Source organism: Poecilia formosa, unplaced genomic scaffold (genome assembly GCF_000485575.1).
Source record: "Poecilia formosa unplaced genomic scaffold, Poecilia_formosa-5.1.2 Scaffold174, whole genome shotgun sequence".
Taxonomy (NCBI): domain Eukaryota; kingdom Metazoa; phylum Chordata; class Actinopteri; order Cyprinodontiformes; family Poeciliidae; genus Poecilia; species Poecilia formosa.
In genome coordinates this window covers 604,507-624,163 of record NW_006800113.1, presented here as the reverse complement: position 1 = coordinate 624,163, position 19,657 = coordinate 604,507, and the positions used below count along the sequence as shown (strand labels likewise).

At 40.0% G+C, this 19,657-nt stretch overlaps 1 protein-coding gene across 2 annotated transcripts in view; it reads right to left on the bottom strand.

Moving 5' to 3' along the window:
* The window catches only part of pard3ba (par-3 family cell polarity regulator beta a), a 128,464-nt gene that overhangs the window by 95,273 nt on the left and 13,534 nt on the right, over positions 1-19,657 (bottom strand). For both annotated transcript variants that reach the window (XM_007565310.2, XM_016678146.1), the window contains one exon: positions 8,512-8,689. In XM_007565310.2, the coding sequence (XP_007565372.1) occupies positions 8,512-8,689 (178 nt within the window). The remainder of the gene's footprint in view (positions 1-8,511; positions 8,690-19,657) is intronic.

Here is a 19,657-nt window from a genome sequence, read left to right as displayed (position 1 = left end):
GTGTGTGTGTGTGTGTGTGTGTGTGTGTGTGTGTGTGTGTGTGTGTGTGTGTGTGTGTGTGCGCGTGTGTGCGTGTGACTGTGGTTAGTGGTGGTAGCAGGATGAAAAATGATCATTCCAACCATTTCTGACACAAACACAAATATCCTTTCAGCTCCAAACTAACTAAACCACATGTTCAGCCAATTCTATGTCATGTTGCCATTTGTCTGGTCATTCTTTTTCTAATTATAAACTATTTGTTGCCTGGTGGATTACTTGCCACAAACAGTCTCACCCTCTGTCAGTTAAGTAACTTTGAACTGACTCACTACCACAGGTGTCTCACCAAATAACTCAAAATGTTGCTTTCCGTTGATTAGAACAAATATACTGTTTGCCTGAGGATATGAGGAGCTTCAAAAAAAGGTTCTTGACAAAGAAAAATATATTTAATGTTCTTTTAAGGCAGCATTGAGAGACAGAATAGTATATATTGTACTGTTGAACTGCGATGAAATATGTTTGCTACAACATAAACCAGGGGTATTCAAAAAGTGGCTCAAGAACCATTTATAAATGTTGTAAAACTTCTGTGTGGCCCCCGACTACAGATCAAGTTTGGTCATTCAACAAATGGTGCAGATGGACATTTTTGTTGTTTTTAATGGCAAATTTAGATATTACAACACAATAAAATGACAGAGTTTTAAAAGTGGCCCCTGAGGACTTTAAGCTTGCCAATTTTGGCCCGTGGTTTAAAAGGTTTGGATAAACAGTCTTAAAATAGCTTTAAAATTTAGACGACTCTTCTCTTTTAGAGGCTTTTTGTTTCCTTTTTTTTTCACTACTTTCGTCAAAAATGAGTTGGAATTTAACTAAACCAGGTGCACATAAAAGCATTCTGTCATCTTGGTATAAATAGACAAAAGGAAATATTTCTTTTGTTTTTGGAATTATGTATTCCAAAACAAAGAAACTGCTGTAGAAACAGGTCATATTACCAACCCTCAGTGGAAGCTAAACATCCAGTCTAAACTATCAGTCTAAAATAGCAGACTGTAGACTGATGTCTTTGGAAATAAGATTGGATATGGAATGCTATGAAACTTATTGCATTCCTCTTCTTCCTCTGTGTACCTCTATCAATCAGCATGTTTGTACAAATGAAAACTACCGACACCAATGTTGAAAATTTTGTGAAAGCCTACTTGTCTCAGAAGACATGTAGGAAAAAAAAGTATGCCTTTTAAATAATAACCTTCAAGGAATTCAAACTAAGGTTGATTAGATACCAAAAACCCCATTTTACAGCTGAAAGGCCAACTGGGCAGCACCTTAGCTGACTGGATCCAGTAGAGTTTGGATTTTCTAAAAGAGCGCTACAAATAGATTGCAACACAGAGAACCCACATCCATGAACCACCCACTCAGGCTGCGGTTCTTCAACACAATGTCAACGGTACGACTTTGTGAAGTGGCCGAGGCCGCTGCATGGTCACTGTCAGGGTCCATTACCCAGCCGTCAGCCCCATAAATCCTCCCTCGTTTATCCACAAAGTCAAATCGGGCCCCATTAATCCTCCCACCACTTAAAGAGTCCCGGAGCACCAGTCCGGCCATGTGAAGGAACCTGAGGGTCACCAGCATTGACCTCTGACCTGTGCTAGCCTCAGACAGGTCAAGCGGTGCCACTAAGGACCCAGGGATATTGATGAGAGTGACATGCGACTCTTTCAGAGCAGCTACCGTTTAGAAAACCATAAATAAGATTATCCTGCAGGAATTCTTAATCAAAATTGACTGAAAACATGTCTAAATAGAGCTTTTAGCTAAACCAAAATAAATTCTGACACCTGGGTCAGAGGTCAGGGAAAATGTATAAACTGTTGCTGCACATGACATGGCTTTGAAACATACAAAACACTGGGGTTTTCTTTTTAAATGAAGTAACCATTTAAATCCTGATTTAATTTAATAAAATATTGTCCACATTTTAATAAAACCCAAAATGAACTGTATCATACGGTCAGATAATAAATCTGTCAATACTGACAATATGCGTGTCTGTCAGAGGAAGTTATAATTTATGTGACAGCTTTAGCACCATCTAGTGGCAAAGTTTCAGAGTGCAGCTAACCAAACAAAAAAAAAGATTAAAATTATGAACTTTGTCTGTAAAACATGAAGCAAGGGATATTCACAAAAGTGAAATAAAATGTATTACCAAATCTGGAAAATGTATTAATTTATTTCCATTAACACCTCCAAATAATTCCTGTAACAAATACTATTAAAAGTTATTGTCCACTTTATGTTAAAATGACTGCAGTTTATAAAATGACAAGTTGTTCATTAAGCGAACTTGTTGAAAATAAATGCTTCCAGTTTTAGGAGAAGTAAATTAAACATGACAGATGGGTTTCATCATTTCTGGTGGTAAACTTGAGCCTCGTAGATTATAAAATTATTAGTGCATCTGCTTATATGGTTCTTCAATCTCACTCTACTGTGTAATTTGGCACCAACAGCACATTACACAAAAACGTTAATGGAGCAGTCGCCAGGTTCTCTTGCCATGTTCCTTTTTATACATCCCAAAGCGTGAAAAAACTGGCAAACACAACCGTTTTGTTTATGAGTGTGGTTGATATGCCAAAACACCTAAAGTTGGGTTAATTACAACAATAAACCAGATCCAGAGTTTCTAAACATTTTCCATGTTAAGAAGGCAGATTTTTTTCAGATGCAAATTTATAAATATTCAGCATATAATTGCAAAAAGTTTTATCTTTTTGCAAGACAGCAGGAAAATAGGAAAGGCAAGAAAGCAGGCAGGAAAGCAGCCATAATAGAAGAAAGGAAATTAGGTGGGGAAAATCGACGGCCAGTCGGACGGACGGACGGACGGACGGACGGACGGACGGACGGACGGACGGATGGATGGCAAACAGAGGTGTGACAGAAATGTACAGATTGATGGATGGAAATGTGAAGAAAGATCTTACCATTTAATAAAATAACAAAAAGATATGATCAAAAGTCAGCCTGAAAGCAACATCTGCAGTCTTCAGCTTAAGCAGTAATGATTGCTATGCTTGAAGTGATCCCAGCTGAACAAACAAAAAAATACCCCACGACATCTTTGTAGTGTTTTCCAACCCCTAAAGAGGTGGGAGGAGAAAGTGGAAACCTAAAAGTAGATCCATAATATATTGAAAGTTTACTAGTTTGAAGGACTATGCACCTATAATCAGAGAACCCACAGACAGACCCCACCCTGTAAGTCTCATCTCTGTGCCCACTTCAAGGCCAGGATACAATATCCCACAGAAGCACACCCTTGTTGTGTTCTCCCTTTATCTTTCCACCGAGATCTGTGATAATATAGCGGGGAACGAGGAGACCGTGTAAACCTTTCCACGTTTACGTTCATCCTCCTCCGATTCTCAATGTGCGACACCGAGTTTCTGAGCGACACATGCCTTACTGTTGTGAGGACAAAAAAGGAGTTTATTTTAAGGACTTCCTCTCCACTTCAGAAGTGGGAAAGTGGTGAAACCCTGTAGGACAAATTCACCAGAACAAGGATCTCTCATGTTTCAGATTTGTGTTTGTGAGTCAGCACATTAATCGGCGCGTGTTTGTTTCATTTGCGTGACAAAGTGAGCATTTGATACATCCTCTGCAAACAGACGACGACTCGCTTGTTTTTACATGTCCCTTTTGTGAGTGTTGTAAGTGTATTTTCGTGCTTCGGGCTGGGGTGGTCTTGCTTTCCTGACGATCGATTGAGCAGCCCCAGCTCAGGCTGCTCATGGGATGATGCGATAAGCGCTCACTTCCTAGAAGTGTAAGCATGTGTGTGTGTGTTGGTGCAGCCATGGATCAATGCAGGACTAATCATCCCACAGGGGCAAGTGTGAAGTCCAATCACGCTGTTCAAACAGCTTGCCCGACCTGACACACAAACACTTTGATGCCTGACTGATTACTGAATTACTTCTTGCCCTGTCCACCACTCACTGGCATTACATGCACTCCATATTATGCTCTACGGTACATTATTAATTTAACAAGAATCAAACATGCATCCAAGTGGTTTCATGTACATGATGCTAGAAGCCTTACAGATTGAGCAGTGTTCCTTTTCTCCAAAAGCTGTAATATTGTAACTTGAAGGCTTAAAGGTTGGTTTGCTTTTTTACTCATCCATAATGCAGCTGAATGTTTTTTTTCAACCATCACATCCCATATTTACCAGTTCGACTTACCATATAATGACATTTTTAGTGGAAAAAAATTGAGGTTAGGAGCTTGGCCTGATTTTGTAAAGTATACCCCCTACCCCCCCATGTATTCCCAGTTCTGATTTACCAATTCATGATACACAACTAACTTATTTGCAGGATTCGAAGGTTTTACAATATAGCACATCAAAGATATTCAAAAATAAATGCAGTTTGGGAAGTTAAAATAAGGCTCAATGCTAATTGACAAACTATTGGCTGGCATTTTTAAAGCAATCAATTCAGAAGTGCCACTTATTGTCTTTGACACAGATTGGTTGTACCTCCAACAGCAAAGAAAACAATAGATGTTAGCTTCTGCAGTAATACTAAGTCTGGTCTCCACTGTATACTGAGGTATATTCAGTGTTTGAACTATAAAATAGGCAGTCATAAGTATTTTTAGAAAGGATTAAATAAACACAGATTATGGGCTTTTCACAGGTGGTTGTGGTCCCCATGAATACCAGGGGTTCGCTGTATTTTAGTTACATTTTAAATGTGCTTCACTGTTATTACAGCTGCAGGTCTTTTGGAGTATTTCTCTACCAGCTTTGCACATCTGTAGTCTTGATTTTCCCCGATTCGGTTTGGTGAAATAGCCCAGGCGAAGATGGATTTGAGTAGATTAAATGGTGTTTAGTTGAAACCGGGGTTGTTTTTATTTTATTAAATAAGACCAAAATACTTTGAAATACATTGTGGTAACATGACAGATTTGGTTGTTTAATTCTGAAACTTTCATAGTTTTTCACACTAAAGGTTGGTTTTCTTTTACAATCTTACTTCTTAATTAGAAAAAGAAAACTAAATTTGGTGGAATACGAGCTTCATATTTTCTTGTTTTTAAAATTCAAATGAAGAAACGTGTGAAATCCTCCAGGCTACACATTTCTCTACAATATTCTTTCTGTGCCCACACACTCTATTGACAGTTTTGGGTGGTAATGGCTGTTTAACTTCGAAGCTCAATCTTTTGTCGTCTTGTCCAAATGCGTGTGTGTGTGCGTGTGTTGTGCACCCACGCATGCATGTCGTCATGACAAAAGCAGCTTTTATTGCGTCAGTCTGGCTCTGTTGGAGGGGCGTCACAGGGTCACATCATAACTGAATTAGTCAAGGTTCAACAGGGCTGAAGAGCAGGTTGGGGAGGGGGAAGGGGAGGTGCAGGAAGAGGTCCCAGTGGGTTAAAGACTGGGTGTGTGTGGTTGGCGCGACTGGATTCCGTCCATTCATGCTTGGCTGGACGTTGGTTATGCTAACAGGCTACAGTGATAATCTAGTTAGAGCTAGCGAAGCAGGGGCGCTGGGTATGGGTTCGATGGGGGTCAAGGTCGAAGGGTATGGGTGCTGCGTTGGATGGCAGGTGGTGGAAGCTGAATAGTGAAGTGGGGGTGCAGTGTCTGGGTGGAAAAGAGGCAGATGATGGGGCATGAGGGGACAGTGGGCACACGGTGAGGAGTGGCAAAAGGGCAGCTGTGTGTGTGGCTTCACCACGACTCACTGAGGTCAACAGATGGACTGAGGTGAACACAGAAGGGCTACAAAAACAATCAGATAGCCTTTTATTAAATCAGAACCAGGCTTATCTAATCGTTTTTCCCTTTTCACTTGAGTTGATTTGCTCTTCAGCAACATCTATGGTTTAAAATGAGAGCTGTGGTCATTGTTGTACGTCTGAAGTAGCAGAAATAATGGCAGCTCTGTTCATGTGAACTGAAGAACGTCAAAGAACTACGCTGGAGCAGAATCCTGAACGTATTCAAGTGATGGACTTTATATCATCTGATATAAAGTCCAACACATATTTAAGAATCACTTCCAACCAAGGAACTACTTGGATTCCCTGAAAACTAAAGCTGTTGCCCCTGCAACTCTACAACGGATAGTCGGAAGGAAACAAACGGATGAAAAAGTAATTTGCAAAAGCTCAACTTTGGGAGATTCCCTAATGAGAATCTGGATGAGTCACTACCAGATAATAAATTAAATTGAGCTAGAGAAATGAAAAATTAAACTAATGACATGAGGAAATAGGTTTTACTTAGAGGTTTACAAAAAAAAGAAACATTGAAAGTCTACAATTCTACAAATGCAATTTAGTTTGATAAAAATCTAAAATTTGACACCTTTTTTGTCATGTTAACAGTGTAACAAAGCTTAGAGACGACATTTGAAAGTGTGGATAAGCCTGACGTGCTCGTGTTGCAAAGAAAAAGCAACACAAAAACAACGGCACGAGCAGCAAATTTCTGATTATGGCTCATTATGCATTAAAAAATGACTTCTGATCTCAGCGACATCAAAAGATATGGATGTGTGTGCAAAGAAAACACTCAGGTGGAAGACTGCAAAAAGCCTTTTGATGATGAAAGACAGAAACACTCCTTAAAACAACCTCCAGGATGAATGTGTTAGCCAGGTTTTAATATAATAATAGGTTTTACTAGTTATTCAGACCTAAAATTTTATTAAATTAATTGCCTTCCCAAACTTCTGCAGACATCATAGGAGTCCCAAATATGTTGCCATGTCTCTAACAGGAACTCAAACAGTAAGTTTTTTTCTCTCTCTCCAGAATTAGTGTTCTGTTATCATTACCACAGTAATTCTATAACTTTTCTCCAATTATATTTAAGAATATCTACATTCACCAGCCACCTAATTAGGCACACCTGTTCAATTTCTAAGCAGCACTGTTCAATTAATGATGCTAATATTATGTCTCGGCAGCTAATTAGCATCTCAAAAGCTCAAATAATACCTGAACTATGACCCCAAATCCCAAAGTTGAAGAGGAAACTTCATGGATACAGAAGGGGAGAAAATCCAAACATTCTCTTCTTCGATAATAGAGCAAGGATGTTCCCCCCCGACTCCACTGTATTGTTATATGGCGAAAAATGCCTTGCTGATGTCAGAAGAGAATGTGTATGCTCGTTTCAAATGACAGAAAAATAATTCAAATAGAAACTCGTTACAACCAAACTATGTCAAACACCATCTCTGAAACCACAACACGTCAAATTGTGAAACAGACATGGACTGCTCTAATGACTCTTGATTTCAGCTGCAACATTCAGTTGGCTCTTAAAAATGAGATCCCTGGGCGCCGCTTGGCTCTGTGGTAGAACAGACTCACTGCATGGAGGCCACAGTCCTCAGTGCATTTGATTCCTGGCCTCGGGCCATTTACTGCATATTGTTCCCTTCTCTGTCTGATCTGATCTTCTTTCTGTCCAGCTACAAATTTTAAAAAAAGCCTCTAGAGCCTAAGAAACCTTTAAAAACAAAATTTCCGTCAAAATTTGGGGCAAACAATATTTAAAGCATGAATTCATCCCTCTATCACCAAATATTATCAACTACTTAGTGAAATGTGGAATGCTGCCCCACAATCTCAATCTAGTAGAGAATGTTTGGGATGTGGGTCTACATCATAAATGTGCAACATTGAGTTCTGAGCCTTAGTGACAGCTTTTGCCACTAAGAACGCAAAAGGAGTCCAATTAGTACTAGCAAGATGTGCCTAAAAAAGTGGCCAGTGAGTGTGAAGGGGGTAAAAAAATCACTAGGGTGTTAATATTTATCATATCTAAAAGTCAAATACATTAAACAGCATAGATTTGTGCAAAGTGGGGTTCTGTTGAGAGGTTATGACCAGTAAATAAATATCTTACGTTATCAGTCGATTAATTTTCAAATGAGCTGGGCAGAGACCAAAGCTAATTTCTACAGTCTTTAAGTTATTACACGTTGAAACAAATGTCAATGTTGTCACATTTGCTAAAGATCGGTATTGAAATAGCATTCTGTGCTCATCAAGCTTAAAAAATACATGTATTTTTCCTTCAATTTACTTCCAAAGCTCTAAAAAAATGGTATAGAATTCACTTCTATTCTCACCAGCTAACGCATAAAAACTGAACCCTGTTCTGTTTGTGCTTCTCAGCTTCAGCAATGTGTGAAAGCAGGAGCAAACTAAGGAGGAAAAAAAAAGAAGCTGAGTGAGGATCATAGGAGAGAAGGCTGCGTCAACACTGCATCTGTTTTCACACACAATTGAGTTACAGGCAATAAATTCTCTCTTTTCACAGCTTGTACAGCTGAAATGTATTAAGTCACACACCCACACATGCACACACTTCACCAGGACACACTTTCTCACGTTCATACGACATCTGAAGGTGTCGATTGGGATTAGCTTTGGTTCTTTGGGTGTTTTTAAGAAAATGCGACGTACTGGCTTTGAGGACGGCCTCGTTAACCTCGATCTCCCCTCTGCTCAGATCCTCGTACTCCAGGTGGGGGAAGTACTGCATGGCTTCAGGACTTGCGCCGTCGCTGGAGTAGCCGTTGGAGATGGAGTCTCTGGGGCTTTCTGTACCGCTGCGCTGGTCATCATCGAACACGGCCACCAGCTGGAAGAGACACACACCATCAGGCCTCTGCTGTGAAGCTTACCGTTCGAGTTGGTGCAGGTTTCCCCAACTTGAATTTAAGACTTTTAAGACCAGTATGAATGGAATTTAAGACCCGTGTTGGGACACAAATGTACAACAGAAAACTATTGCAAAACAAAATGGTACTACTTGTGTGATTTATATGATTAACTATAGATATTGTTGCATTCTTACTAAAGATATTCATTGCAGTTCCTTTTTCTCCATTTGTTATAATCTGTGGCTCCATTCTCTCTTGGTTCCATGATCTGATCCTTTTTCCTTAATCTCATCCTTCTCAGCTGAATTTCCCTCTACTTTAATTCATCAATATTCAATTGACTGGAACTTGACCACCTTGTTTAAAATGTACTAGGCCTCAGACTTCAGAGTTATTGTTGTATTAAATGCGTCTTAGATCAGTGCAGTAGCAGCATTGAAAGTTTTCTGTGCATAGAATGTCCGTAGTGTTATGCAATTGTACGACGTAGCATTGTGGTTGCAAAATGAAGTGAGCCAATGGTGAAGACAAATGTTGTCCAGTCAACTGGTGATAAATTTGCTCTTAGCAGCTAGCTAACAGTAGCTTGAACCACCTGGAGTCACAAAACGTAAGGCTTTAATTTTAGATACATGAATTTAAGGCTTTAAGAATCCAGACATCCTGAGTTTACATTTATAAATGAATAAAATAAGGATCTAGATCTTGCCAACTAAAGAAGCTGGAAATGCACAGCCTGATAGCATCATCAAAGAGCCATAAACACAGTGAGACCTTCGTGTTATATATCTTGCCAGCAACAACAATGCAACCTGCCTCACTCTGCCAAATCTGCCAATGTGACAACATAAATGCGTGAGAAAAGCAAACAAAGCAGAATTCTCAGCTCATCTCCCTCCAGAAGAAGCTTCTGCAGAAAGTTAGTGAACAAAGAAGAAAATCTGACCAAAGATTCTGCAGATGGAGGAATTAACGTGTGCCGAGGTGTGTACCTATGAAATTAGCAGCCGAATGAGATCTGACAAGAGAATGAGAAGCTGTCAAACACAATGACACGGCCGCCGCCGTGAGATGACTGGAAGAGATGGGATGGGCTGAGTGGAGCGGGGGGGGAGGGCAGGAGAACGACAAACCGGCCTAATTGAGAGGGGGACACGATGGCAGGCCGAGGAAATGTTTGTGTGCGCTCACTGCGGCTACATGCTTTGATAAATGGGCGCGCGGCGGCGTGACGCTCTCATTAGCCAAGCCCGGCGACGGAAATGACCACTTAATGAAATGCAATAACCCAAGTGGAACAAGGGATGAAAACGAAACAACAGATGAGCTGAGCGCATCAACAGACCCTTTTCACATGACGTCACACAACTTCCGTTCTGACTTGATGCAGTGCATCTTTATCTCTGGAGGATGTTTACGCATCCTCTGGAGCGTAAACATCAGCCACAAATACGATTTGAAAATATATCACGATTTGCAAGCAAATTTTCTTTGATAACAATCTAAACTGGACATGATATGTGTTTGACCATGAAGGTACGTGTTTTTGTCTTTTCTAGCTATTAGTTGTAGCTATAGTAATTTGTTAGCTCTCCCTCGTACTCTAACTTTTCAAAAGGCTCCCGTTTTATTTTTATAACTGCAGGCTGCGTTTTATTGCACTTCGCTTGTTGCCCAGATTAGAGGCACATTAAGCACGTTCCGATTTTTTGTTGTTTTTTTGCACGTTTTTTTTTTTTCTTCGATCACACACGAGGAGCGATCGTTGTTATGCAAACTGCATTTGGGAGCAGATTTTTTGAGTTCCAAAAGGGAAAAAAAGACACTTCCCTGTCGAATCTTCAAAATAAAACTGACATCAAAAATCTGATTTCTTTATTACATTTCTTTGATGTAATAAAAGTAATGGAAGTTAAAGCACCATGAACAACAGGGTAGTCACGTGGTGCATCATTCCCTCCAGGACGAACTGAAGGGAAAATAAACATTTAATCATGAATGCTCATTATGTATACACTCAGTCATTTTGATAGTAGGCAAATATAGCTAATCTAGACACTTAAAGCCTGTGTTGCCTTCATTATAAGCCTTATCTAAGGCTATCTAACACTTAAATACGGCTGTTCTTAACCTTACCTTTCATTATATCCTTAAGGTAATGAGTATCCGTGAATTTTTCAGTTTTCAGAGGCAAAATTACCCCGGAAGTAAAGATGCACTGCTTCAAGTCATAACGGCCCTTGTCTGATGTAACTGTGAAAAGGGTCTATTAACAAACTATGGCAGTCGTGTGTGTGTGTGTGTGTAAACGGTGGGCGCCATCCATCACGGCGCTATGCCACCTCCCACCTAAAACCTCTCGTGATTCAATATCCTCTCGACACCTGGCCAGCGCCGCACACTGAAGATTCGTCAGCTGTATTCATGTGTATACGCCAGAGATGAGGAATTGAGAGGCAGGCGGATGCAAAGGAGAGAGAATAACGGAGTGCCAGGAAAACAATCTGATTGTGCCAGTTGATGGATGCATCTTGAGCCTTCGCTCCTCTTTATCTGCCTTCCTCTTTCTCTGCTTATCTCGCTCCCTTCCCGAGCCTCCGTCTCCTTCTCCAAACTTACTGACGGCATCAATCAAACGAGGCGTCTCGAAGCGGCGGCGTGATGAGAGACGCAGCTGTGACCTTCCCGCAAAAGACGATTTGGTTGTTTTGAGCAGCAACTTATTTTAATGTGAGGGGGGGATGATCATCTGCTTTTTGCTAGCTTATGGTTTTATGGCTCACACAGGCAAGGAGCGGTGCTAATGTGGGCTACACTGCTGCTTTCACTCATCATTCAATCAAACGCCAAGTATTGACAAAATGATTCCTCTGCTGCGTAATTTCAAAGTCAAACTCCAGCAAAATGGACCAATTGTGCTGCTGCTGCAGCTCTGCCTTTATCTTGAACACAATTTTGAAATAAGACATGTAAAATTCACATATAGTGCTTTACAAAAGTATGTGTATCCCTAGGAAGAAGGAAGAATATACATTCATGTTTATATATATATATATAAAAAAATATATATATATATATATATATATATATAAAACCTGTTAGACCTATAAAAAAATGCCCAAAAGTTTAAATCAGATGAAGCCCACTATATTCAAGCTCTAAAACATCTTTAATAAACTCCTACTGATATCTAATCCACTATTTAATTAAACCCTACATCAATCATTTTCTCACCAATGAACCGGAAAATTCCTCAAGGCTTCTTTACCAAATCTGAAAGTGTTGTTGTTATCGTTATTATTATGAATGTTTTATGTAAATTACAGACAAAGGATTTCCCAAGACCATAGTTTCTGTTCTTGGTGTTTTGTATAAAAAAATACCACCTGCTGAAAGTGAGTGATTTTCACTAAATTAGAAGAAAATGGGCTTTACATCAAACACAGAAATACATTTTCAAATGAAAGAAATGGAGCAAATTTCACAACAAGTGTTTAAATTGACACCCCAAACAGTGAGTTAGTGTTGAGCTTAAAATAAAGTCTTGATATTATTAAAATAGAAGTTTGCAGCACAAGTATGTCAATATTTTTGTTAGGATCTGGTCTCAAAATACACAAAAACTACATCAACTAACTTGTTTTAATTTAACAGGATAACATTAAATTTGTTTATTTTTCTTAATGGGTAGTAATACTAAATATATATTTTATTTTCTTCATGTGGCGCTTCTGAAAGAGCAAACAGGAAGTCCTTTCTTATCAGTGAACTCCAAACAAGCAAATGTCACATTAAGTTTAATTATTGTGATGATGTGCTTTTCACATAATGCAAACAATTTTACGTATTTAAGGTAAAGCACATTCCACCAAAGTACTGATGAAGGTCTGGACTTCAAGAAAAATATTAAAATTTATATGTGAAATCTGTCAAGAAGGCATCAGGACAACTAAGACTGTATATATTTATTTTTCTGTCACTTTAAATTAAACAGCCTAAAAGAAAAACTTAAATTGATTGTTGTATTTATTTGAAGAAACATATTCCAAGTTGCCTTTTTTTAAAAAAAAAAAAAAGTATGTAACTTATAAAGTAAGTGATTTACAGTTACATAAAAATCTAAATGATCATTTGTGTGAGGTACCACTAACCTGACACTCATAATTTTAGTTTTTGCAAACTAAAAGAAAAAAGATTAGAAAAGCCATCAAAACTGTGGCAATAATGATTAGAAATGAGACAATCTTCACTTTGTTAAACTCTTCATGTTTCAGCTTAAAGCCTAAAAAAAAAAGTACATGAAATATTTTTATTTTTCTTAGCTATGAAACATATGCTTATTATAGAAAGTTTTACTTTTGATTTCCCAAGTTCAAATATTTCACTCATTCATCAGTGTGTGTATGACCATAAAAAGGAGTGAAGGGATCTTGTTTCTTACTTATTGAAAACACAGGAAGGTTTGAAATTTCATCCTTTCAGCACGGCTTCTCTGTCCCTGTACAGAGAGCAACACCTTTCATGGTTCATGGTGTGTTTATTTAACACACACGGTTCTTTCAGTTCTTCCTGGCTGTGATTAGTATCCCCAGAAACAAATTGCCTTATTTTCCCCACTGTGTCCAATTGAGAGGGGGGAGACACTGATATGGACCCAGGCAGACTGTAGGTCTGCTGCAGCCGAATAATGTCGCCCCCTTGTCTCGTTTTCTCAAACAAACGCACCCCATGTCAAATACAAGCAGGTGAACCCTGTGTGTGGCAGGACTCAGCCGTGTTATGAACTGTTAGTCACGACAGTGTGTTTCTGTCATGTGATCAGGCTGGCTGCAAAGATCGTTTGTGTGCTGGACAGCCGCCAAGATTACAATAAAACACAAGAAAATCTCATTCAGAGGCACGCATGAAGCATAGATAGAGACAAAATGCCTCGGGAGGCAAAGTAAAGCGGAATATATGCAGCATCAAAAGGAAAGCAACTTAGATTAACATGCTGCTTAGTGAAACCGTTTTAGAAAAACAAAACTTTGCTATGGCTTCAGTTTTCAAGAGAAAACTCCAGAGGACACAAAAGGCCTGAGTAAAACAGGGCTCGAGATTTTAATAAACTCTAAATATTGAGGCATTTATACACTGAAAAACAACTAATTTTTCGACATTGGACGTTCTGCTCACTTATTACACCTGATTATGGTCAAATTAATTTGTGCATCTCTAATGTATATAAATATTGTTTGCATCTATGCTGACAGATTAAAAATAAAAACTTATAATCCCAAGTGATCTAAAAATCTTCTTGAATATTAAATATCTCTTCCATCCTTACAAAATCTGACTTTACATATCCAAGTAAAGAAACAAATATTCTTTGTTTACCATGGGATAAACTGTATTTTTCGAGGGTGACCTATCTAAGAGGCACACTGGTGTACACTTTATTTAACATATAAAATGATATCTGCTCTTAATGGATCTGAGTAAGAGCAGAGTGCCACAAACTCTGCAACTCACTATAAAACGCTTCAGACAAATGAAAAAAAAAAAAAAACACTTAAGAACAAAACTGAAATTGTATACACGTTGTTTCTGCATTTTCCTTTACAACGCCTATCTTCATGCAGCAATTTGGCAACAATAATTTTCCATCCTCGGGTGTTGCGCTTATCTAGGACACCAACAGCTTGCTGGCTGCCTGAGTCATGACCCTTTTATTCAGTGGAAGTAAAACCAAACAGGTCTTTATCCTTTCGCACAGACTCGCAAAACTAAAAGCTATTTTCTTACCACTACGACCAATATGACTAAATAACTTTGATTCTACGAGAGAAAAGTTATTATTGATGATTTTTCTAGTAGCTAGGAAATGAAACAATGCTGTTGTGTAACCCAGCTGAGTGGCTTTAAATATTAATTCACGTGCTCGGAATAAAAACACATGACTGAAATGCAGACAGACCTGCGTGGAGCCGACATGCAGGGTGGGATGTTTTCAAAAGAAACAACTGCTTTAGGTCGGATGTTTTGCACATGTGAAAGGAGGAACAGTGCCACCTTGTTTTAGCCAAACGCAACTGCATGCACTCGAGTCTCTTAACCTTTACATGAGCATCACACACATCCGGACGCACAAGCGAACATGCACACTTCCCTATTCCATCTGCCAGTACTAATCAACCCATTTTTCTTCTCCTCTCTCATCGGCATCCACCAGCACTGCGGAGTGCGTTTCTCGCTCTGTGTGTGTGTTTCTCTGCCCGGAGTCTATTGAGATGCTTTTTCACCATTGTCATTTATCTTACGACTGCCTCCCCCCCTTCCCCTTCTGTTTTCTTCCTCTCACAATATTCTTCATTTCTTTCTTTGAACAAGAGATGCATAATTCAGAAGGACCGCGTCGCATTCTGGCAGGAAAAAAAATAATGGCAACCTAAACATCGCACAAGCGTTCCCATCCAAAACTACAGCGTTAAAAACCAGAGTGCAGAGAGCACCTTTTCAAATCTTAATCACACAGGACCCGTAACAGTACAAGGTCTGAGCTAAATCTTTCTCCAAATAGCTTGTAACTCTGCATTCGCGCATCTGGTGTCGTTTTTCGTTTTCCGAGCTCCAAGCTGCAGAGCTGTGAAACCTCCCGAAAGCCGAACGTGTTTGCAACAGCAGCACTTTCCCACTCGGCGGATGAATCAGATGCTGTTCAACACAATGTGTAGAGAATGTGTTTCTCCATGGATGCAGAGTGTGATGAATAGTGACAGTGTGAGTACAGAGAAGGGGTGAAGTGTCTGCACCGACAGAGTGAGAACATTTGGCTCTTAATATCTATGCTATTATAATAGAAACGGCAATGAGTAAAGAAAAGAGGAGCAGACGGGTATCTGCACTTTAAAAATCAACCTTTGGCTAATTGTAGAGCAGTGAAGGTGAGGCTGCAGGTTCTTGCCAAATTTCTACACCTACACTCTGATATGTCAAGGACATTTTTAGGTGGAAAAAAAATATTACAAGTTACAAAAGTTCAGTCAGTTTATATCGGTGGAGAATAAAATTGTTTTATGCAAATGTCAAGGATTCATATATCTACTCTGGCCAAATTAGATCACAATCTGTTTTTTCTCTGCTCTGAATATAAACCTCTTGTTAAGAGACTACCTGTTAGGAAAATAGAGGAAGCTGAAGAAGCCACACATGGTTGTTTCGAAGCAACAGATTGGATTGCTCTTTGCCAGCCACATAGAGAGGACATCGGTGCCATTGGGACCAATAAAGTATACCCTTACTGAAAATTTCTTCTAATTATTTTTAATATTTCCCCACTGTGGGACAATAAAGAATATTTCTATTCTACTCTAGAAAAGGATTATAGTGCACTTCCAGGGTAACTGGCTATATTTAAAACTAAAAAACAAAGAAATGGAATGAAAAATTTATTTTTATGTTGGCACATTCATAGCAAAAGTTACAGGCACACACCGCAAAGAGTGTCGCTCAACGAATAAGACTGTAATGTGCGTATTCTAAGAAACACCTCTTGGTTTTTCTATCATCAACATATAAATATTTTAAAGTTAAATTGTCTGGCTGTGTGTTTTGGCAGTATACTGCATTACTTTTGGTAAAGCGGAACAGGGTGTGTGTGTGTGTGTGTGTGTGTGTGTGTGTGGCACTACACACTCCAAAGGTATCTGAGTCCTAACATCTGCAGCATCAGTCAGCGTGATGGAGCATGTGTGTTCCGACTGAAAGCAGAAACCCCAATAAAGCCACAACTACACAAAGCAAGACTCCAGCTGAGGCATAACAGTGTAGGCTATGCACAGTGACAGGTCACATTATTATTTATGCACACTCATAAAGGGAGAGGGTAAACTCTTCATAAATCACTCGGGGCCTGAAAGGCCTTTGGGGAAGACGAGGGGAGGGAACGAGCGGAAGGCGACGGGGAAGAGAGCGAGGGTTGTGGGTGACGAGGGAGCTCCAGGCCTCAAATTTCCCAGGTCAGCAACGGGAATATCAAAACCAGCTCGTTCATCATTCCCACAGTGAAAACACATCACATCGGCTCCTGCTGCACATCTATCGAAACGCCACACACTGGCCCACAAACATACACAGGACCAGGCGGTCCCTCTGCACTCGAAGTCATAACCTCGTTCTCGTAAATGTGCGCAGGCTGCTACATGTACACACAAACACAGGAAGAAATGACATGTTCCAAATCTCCTCCCCAAAAAGTCACAGCCAGAGCCCAATAATCAGCTTTCCCTTCCCTGTGGCCGTTGCACAGCCACCTGCTTCTTCCAGCCTTCCCTCGCTCCCTCCCTCCTTCCTCTCGGGATCTGACGGAGAAATGGAAGGAGTGATTAACTCGGAGCTGCGAGGCTGGCGCCCTCTCACCTGTGGCTCTCCCCTCCGCCGCCTGCTCCTCCTCCTCCTCTTCTTCATATTTCCATCCGCCTTCCCTTGACATTACACTCACACGCCTCTTATTTTTATTCTTCTCCTTTTCCAAGACATGTTTGGGATGTATCGCAAAAAGAAATGAATGACATAGTCAGAATTTTCTTTCCGACTTCATCTTCAATTTAAAGCAGCTCTATATTTGGAATATGTATGTATTTTCTGTCTAGTTACATTCTTATATGGATGGACAATGCTTCTCCATGCTTTAATGTTAAGTCAATATCGACCTAATAAAGCTTGTGTGACCAGGTGGGGAAGGGTGCAATGAACAAAAAAAAAAATTTCAGGTGAAGTGCTTTTTTCCCACTCTTCTAAACACCTTTAGGCTGTGAGTGATGTAGGTTCTCCATGGCAACCAGAGGTACTAAATGTCAGCGGTAAAAAGGCTCATATATCTGCATCGGCAAGCTCAGCTGAAAGCAGAGTCTACACTTTAGACTAGAAATGTAACATAAATGCAACCTGCAGCAGTTTAGCCAATATGCATGTTTACTTTCCGACTATATTGGAGTTGATATAAAGGGAATAAAGCAACGTATGGAATCACTTATTGTTACAAGTCGCAGCTTGATAGGGTGCCAGCACACAGATTGACATTCTGATGACGACTAGTGATAAAGACAAACCTTTCCTATACGGCGATATCCGTCACTTTTTCTATCCGTATGCGTCAGATTCAAGCACACCAATAATGCTGGGGACCAATTCAGACGCATTACCGAACCCCAGAACTCCATTCATTAGGCCAATCAGTTAGGCGATGAGGCCGAGAGGCAGCAAAATTGAATGATAATACCAACAATGAATGTGTGTATATGAATTAAAGTGTGGCATTGTGAGCAGCACAATGGAAGCAGATGTGGCTTCGGCTGTGTAATTGTGGTGGGGAATCATTAAATATTTAACCTAAATGAGGTGGATTTGCGAGCATTTATGCTTTGGTTGAAAAAGTACACACTGTGACACACAAACAAGCACGACAGGGCTGAGATCAAATTAGATCAACACTAATTTGAGTTATTAGCATTTAGAGCGAGCAGAGGAAGAAACTAAAATAAAAAAAAGCACCAAACGCTGATATAAATGCACCTATATGCTGAACTCTGGGGTAATGCTACGTTGGGGAAACAGATGGTGTGAGTTCAGAGAGCAGATCTGCTTTAAACAAATTGATCTATAATTGATCATTAGCTGGATGTGATTAGCTGCTCTGCGGGTTGCTCAGCCAAAATCAAAGCTAACTGGAGAAGCTAATTTTGACAACATGAAGCTGCAGCTTCAGAAAATCGTTATTTTGACTGCTCTACTGTTTTTATCTTATTTTTATGTCGTGTAATAGACCAACTAAAAATAGCATGTAATGATGAAGCTGAAGGAAATTATCCATAGTTTTTTTTTTTTATTATTTTATGACTTAAAATACAAAACATTTGGCGTCCATTTGTATTCAGCCTTCAGCAAGAGGAGTCCAACGTTAAAAAAAATAAATAAAAAGTGCTTTTTGGCACTAGCAAGCCGCTCCCTTCAGTTCCTCCTTCGTTAAAACAACATCAGAGGATGAAGGCCTTGAATCTTCGACGGCAGGGGTCGCACAAATTTATGCAAAAGAAAACTGAAAGTAGCCTTATCCCGACTGAAACCCAGGGCGTTTGCTTCACTGAACTGACAAATCACTTTGGAGAGGTGCCATTATTCAAAGTCAAAAGGTAACGCAATGGATCATATAGAAATTAAAATCCTAAGTGTGACTTTATGAGAGAAACCCAACGCGCATGAAAGTTAAACGAAAAAGCAGACTGGCACGGCAAGAATCCTTTCTCCTTAAGCCTTCATTGAGTTCGCTCGATGTAATTACAATCAAACCAGGTTTAGCCGAAAGTGTGTTTGAGAGCAGCTGAGTGCAGAGGGTATAGGGAGGGGGTTAGTTAATTGAATATAATCAGATGGAGAGCTGTTGTGGAGCTCAGATGGGAGGGCTGCATCAAGGTCGACCTGATGAGATTTGATCCAATCAGCTCAAGGGAGCGAATCCCGTCGGGTGAACCTCTCCAGTCGGATCCGATCGAATACGCAGGGAGTAATCTGGTAGAGATGATCCAACTTTACTCAATGGGAAAAAGGTGGAAAAAAAAAAACAAGACAAACCTGCCGCAGATTTGTTATGAATATTCAAATGTGTCGTATGGATTGCAATGTGAACTTAAGAGTGGGTATGGATTCTGATTAGGCTGCCACTCGTGTCACATTTTTTAATCAGCACACTCGAGCCCCGCGCTCCCCCCCGTTCATCACCGGCCATTCACGCGGTCGGCGCCGAGTTACAGGACCATTCAGACGGCAGTCAACCGGCGGCTTGCCGTGGCATGTGATTGAGAAGGAGAGAGGGCGAGGGAGCGAGATGTCACAGAGCATCAAAGGCTAATCAAGCACGTCTGAGCCTCGCAATCACATCCCATTCAGCTAACTTTTTTTTTTTTTTTTTT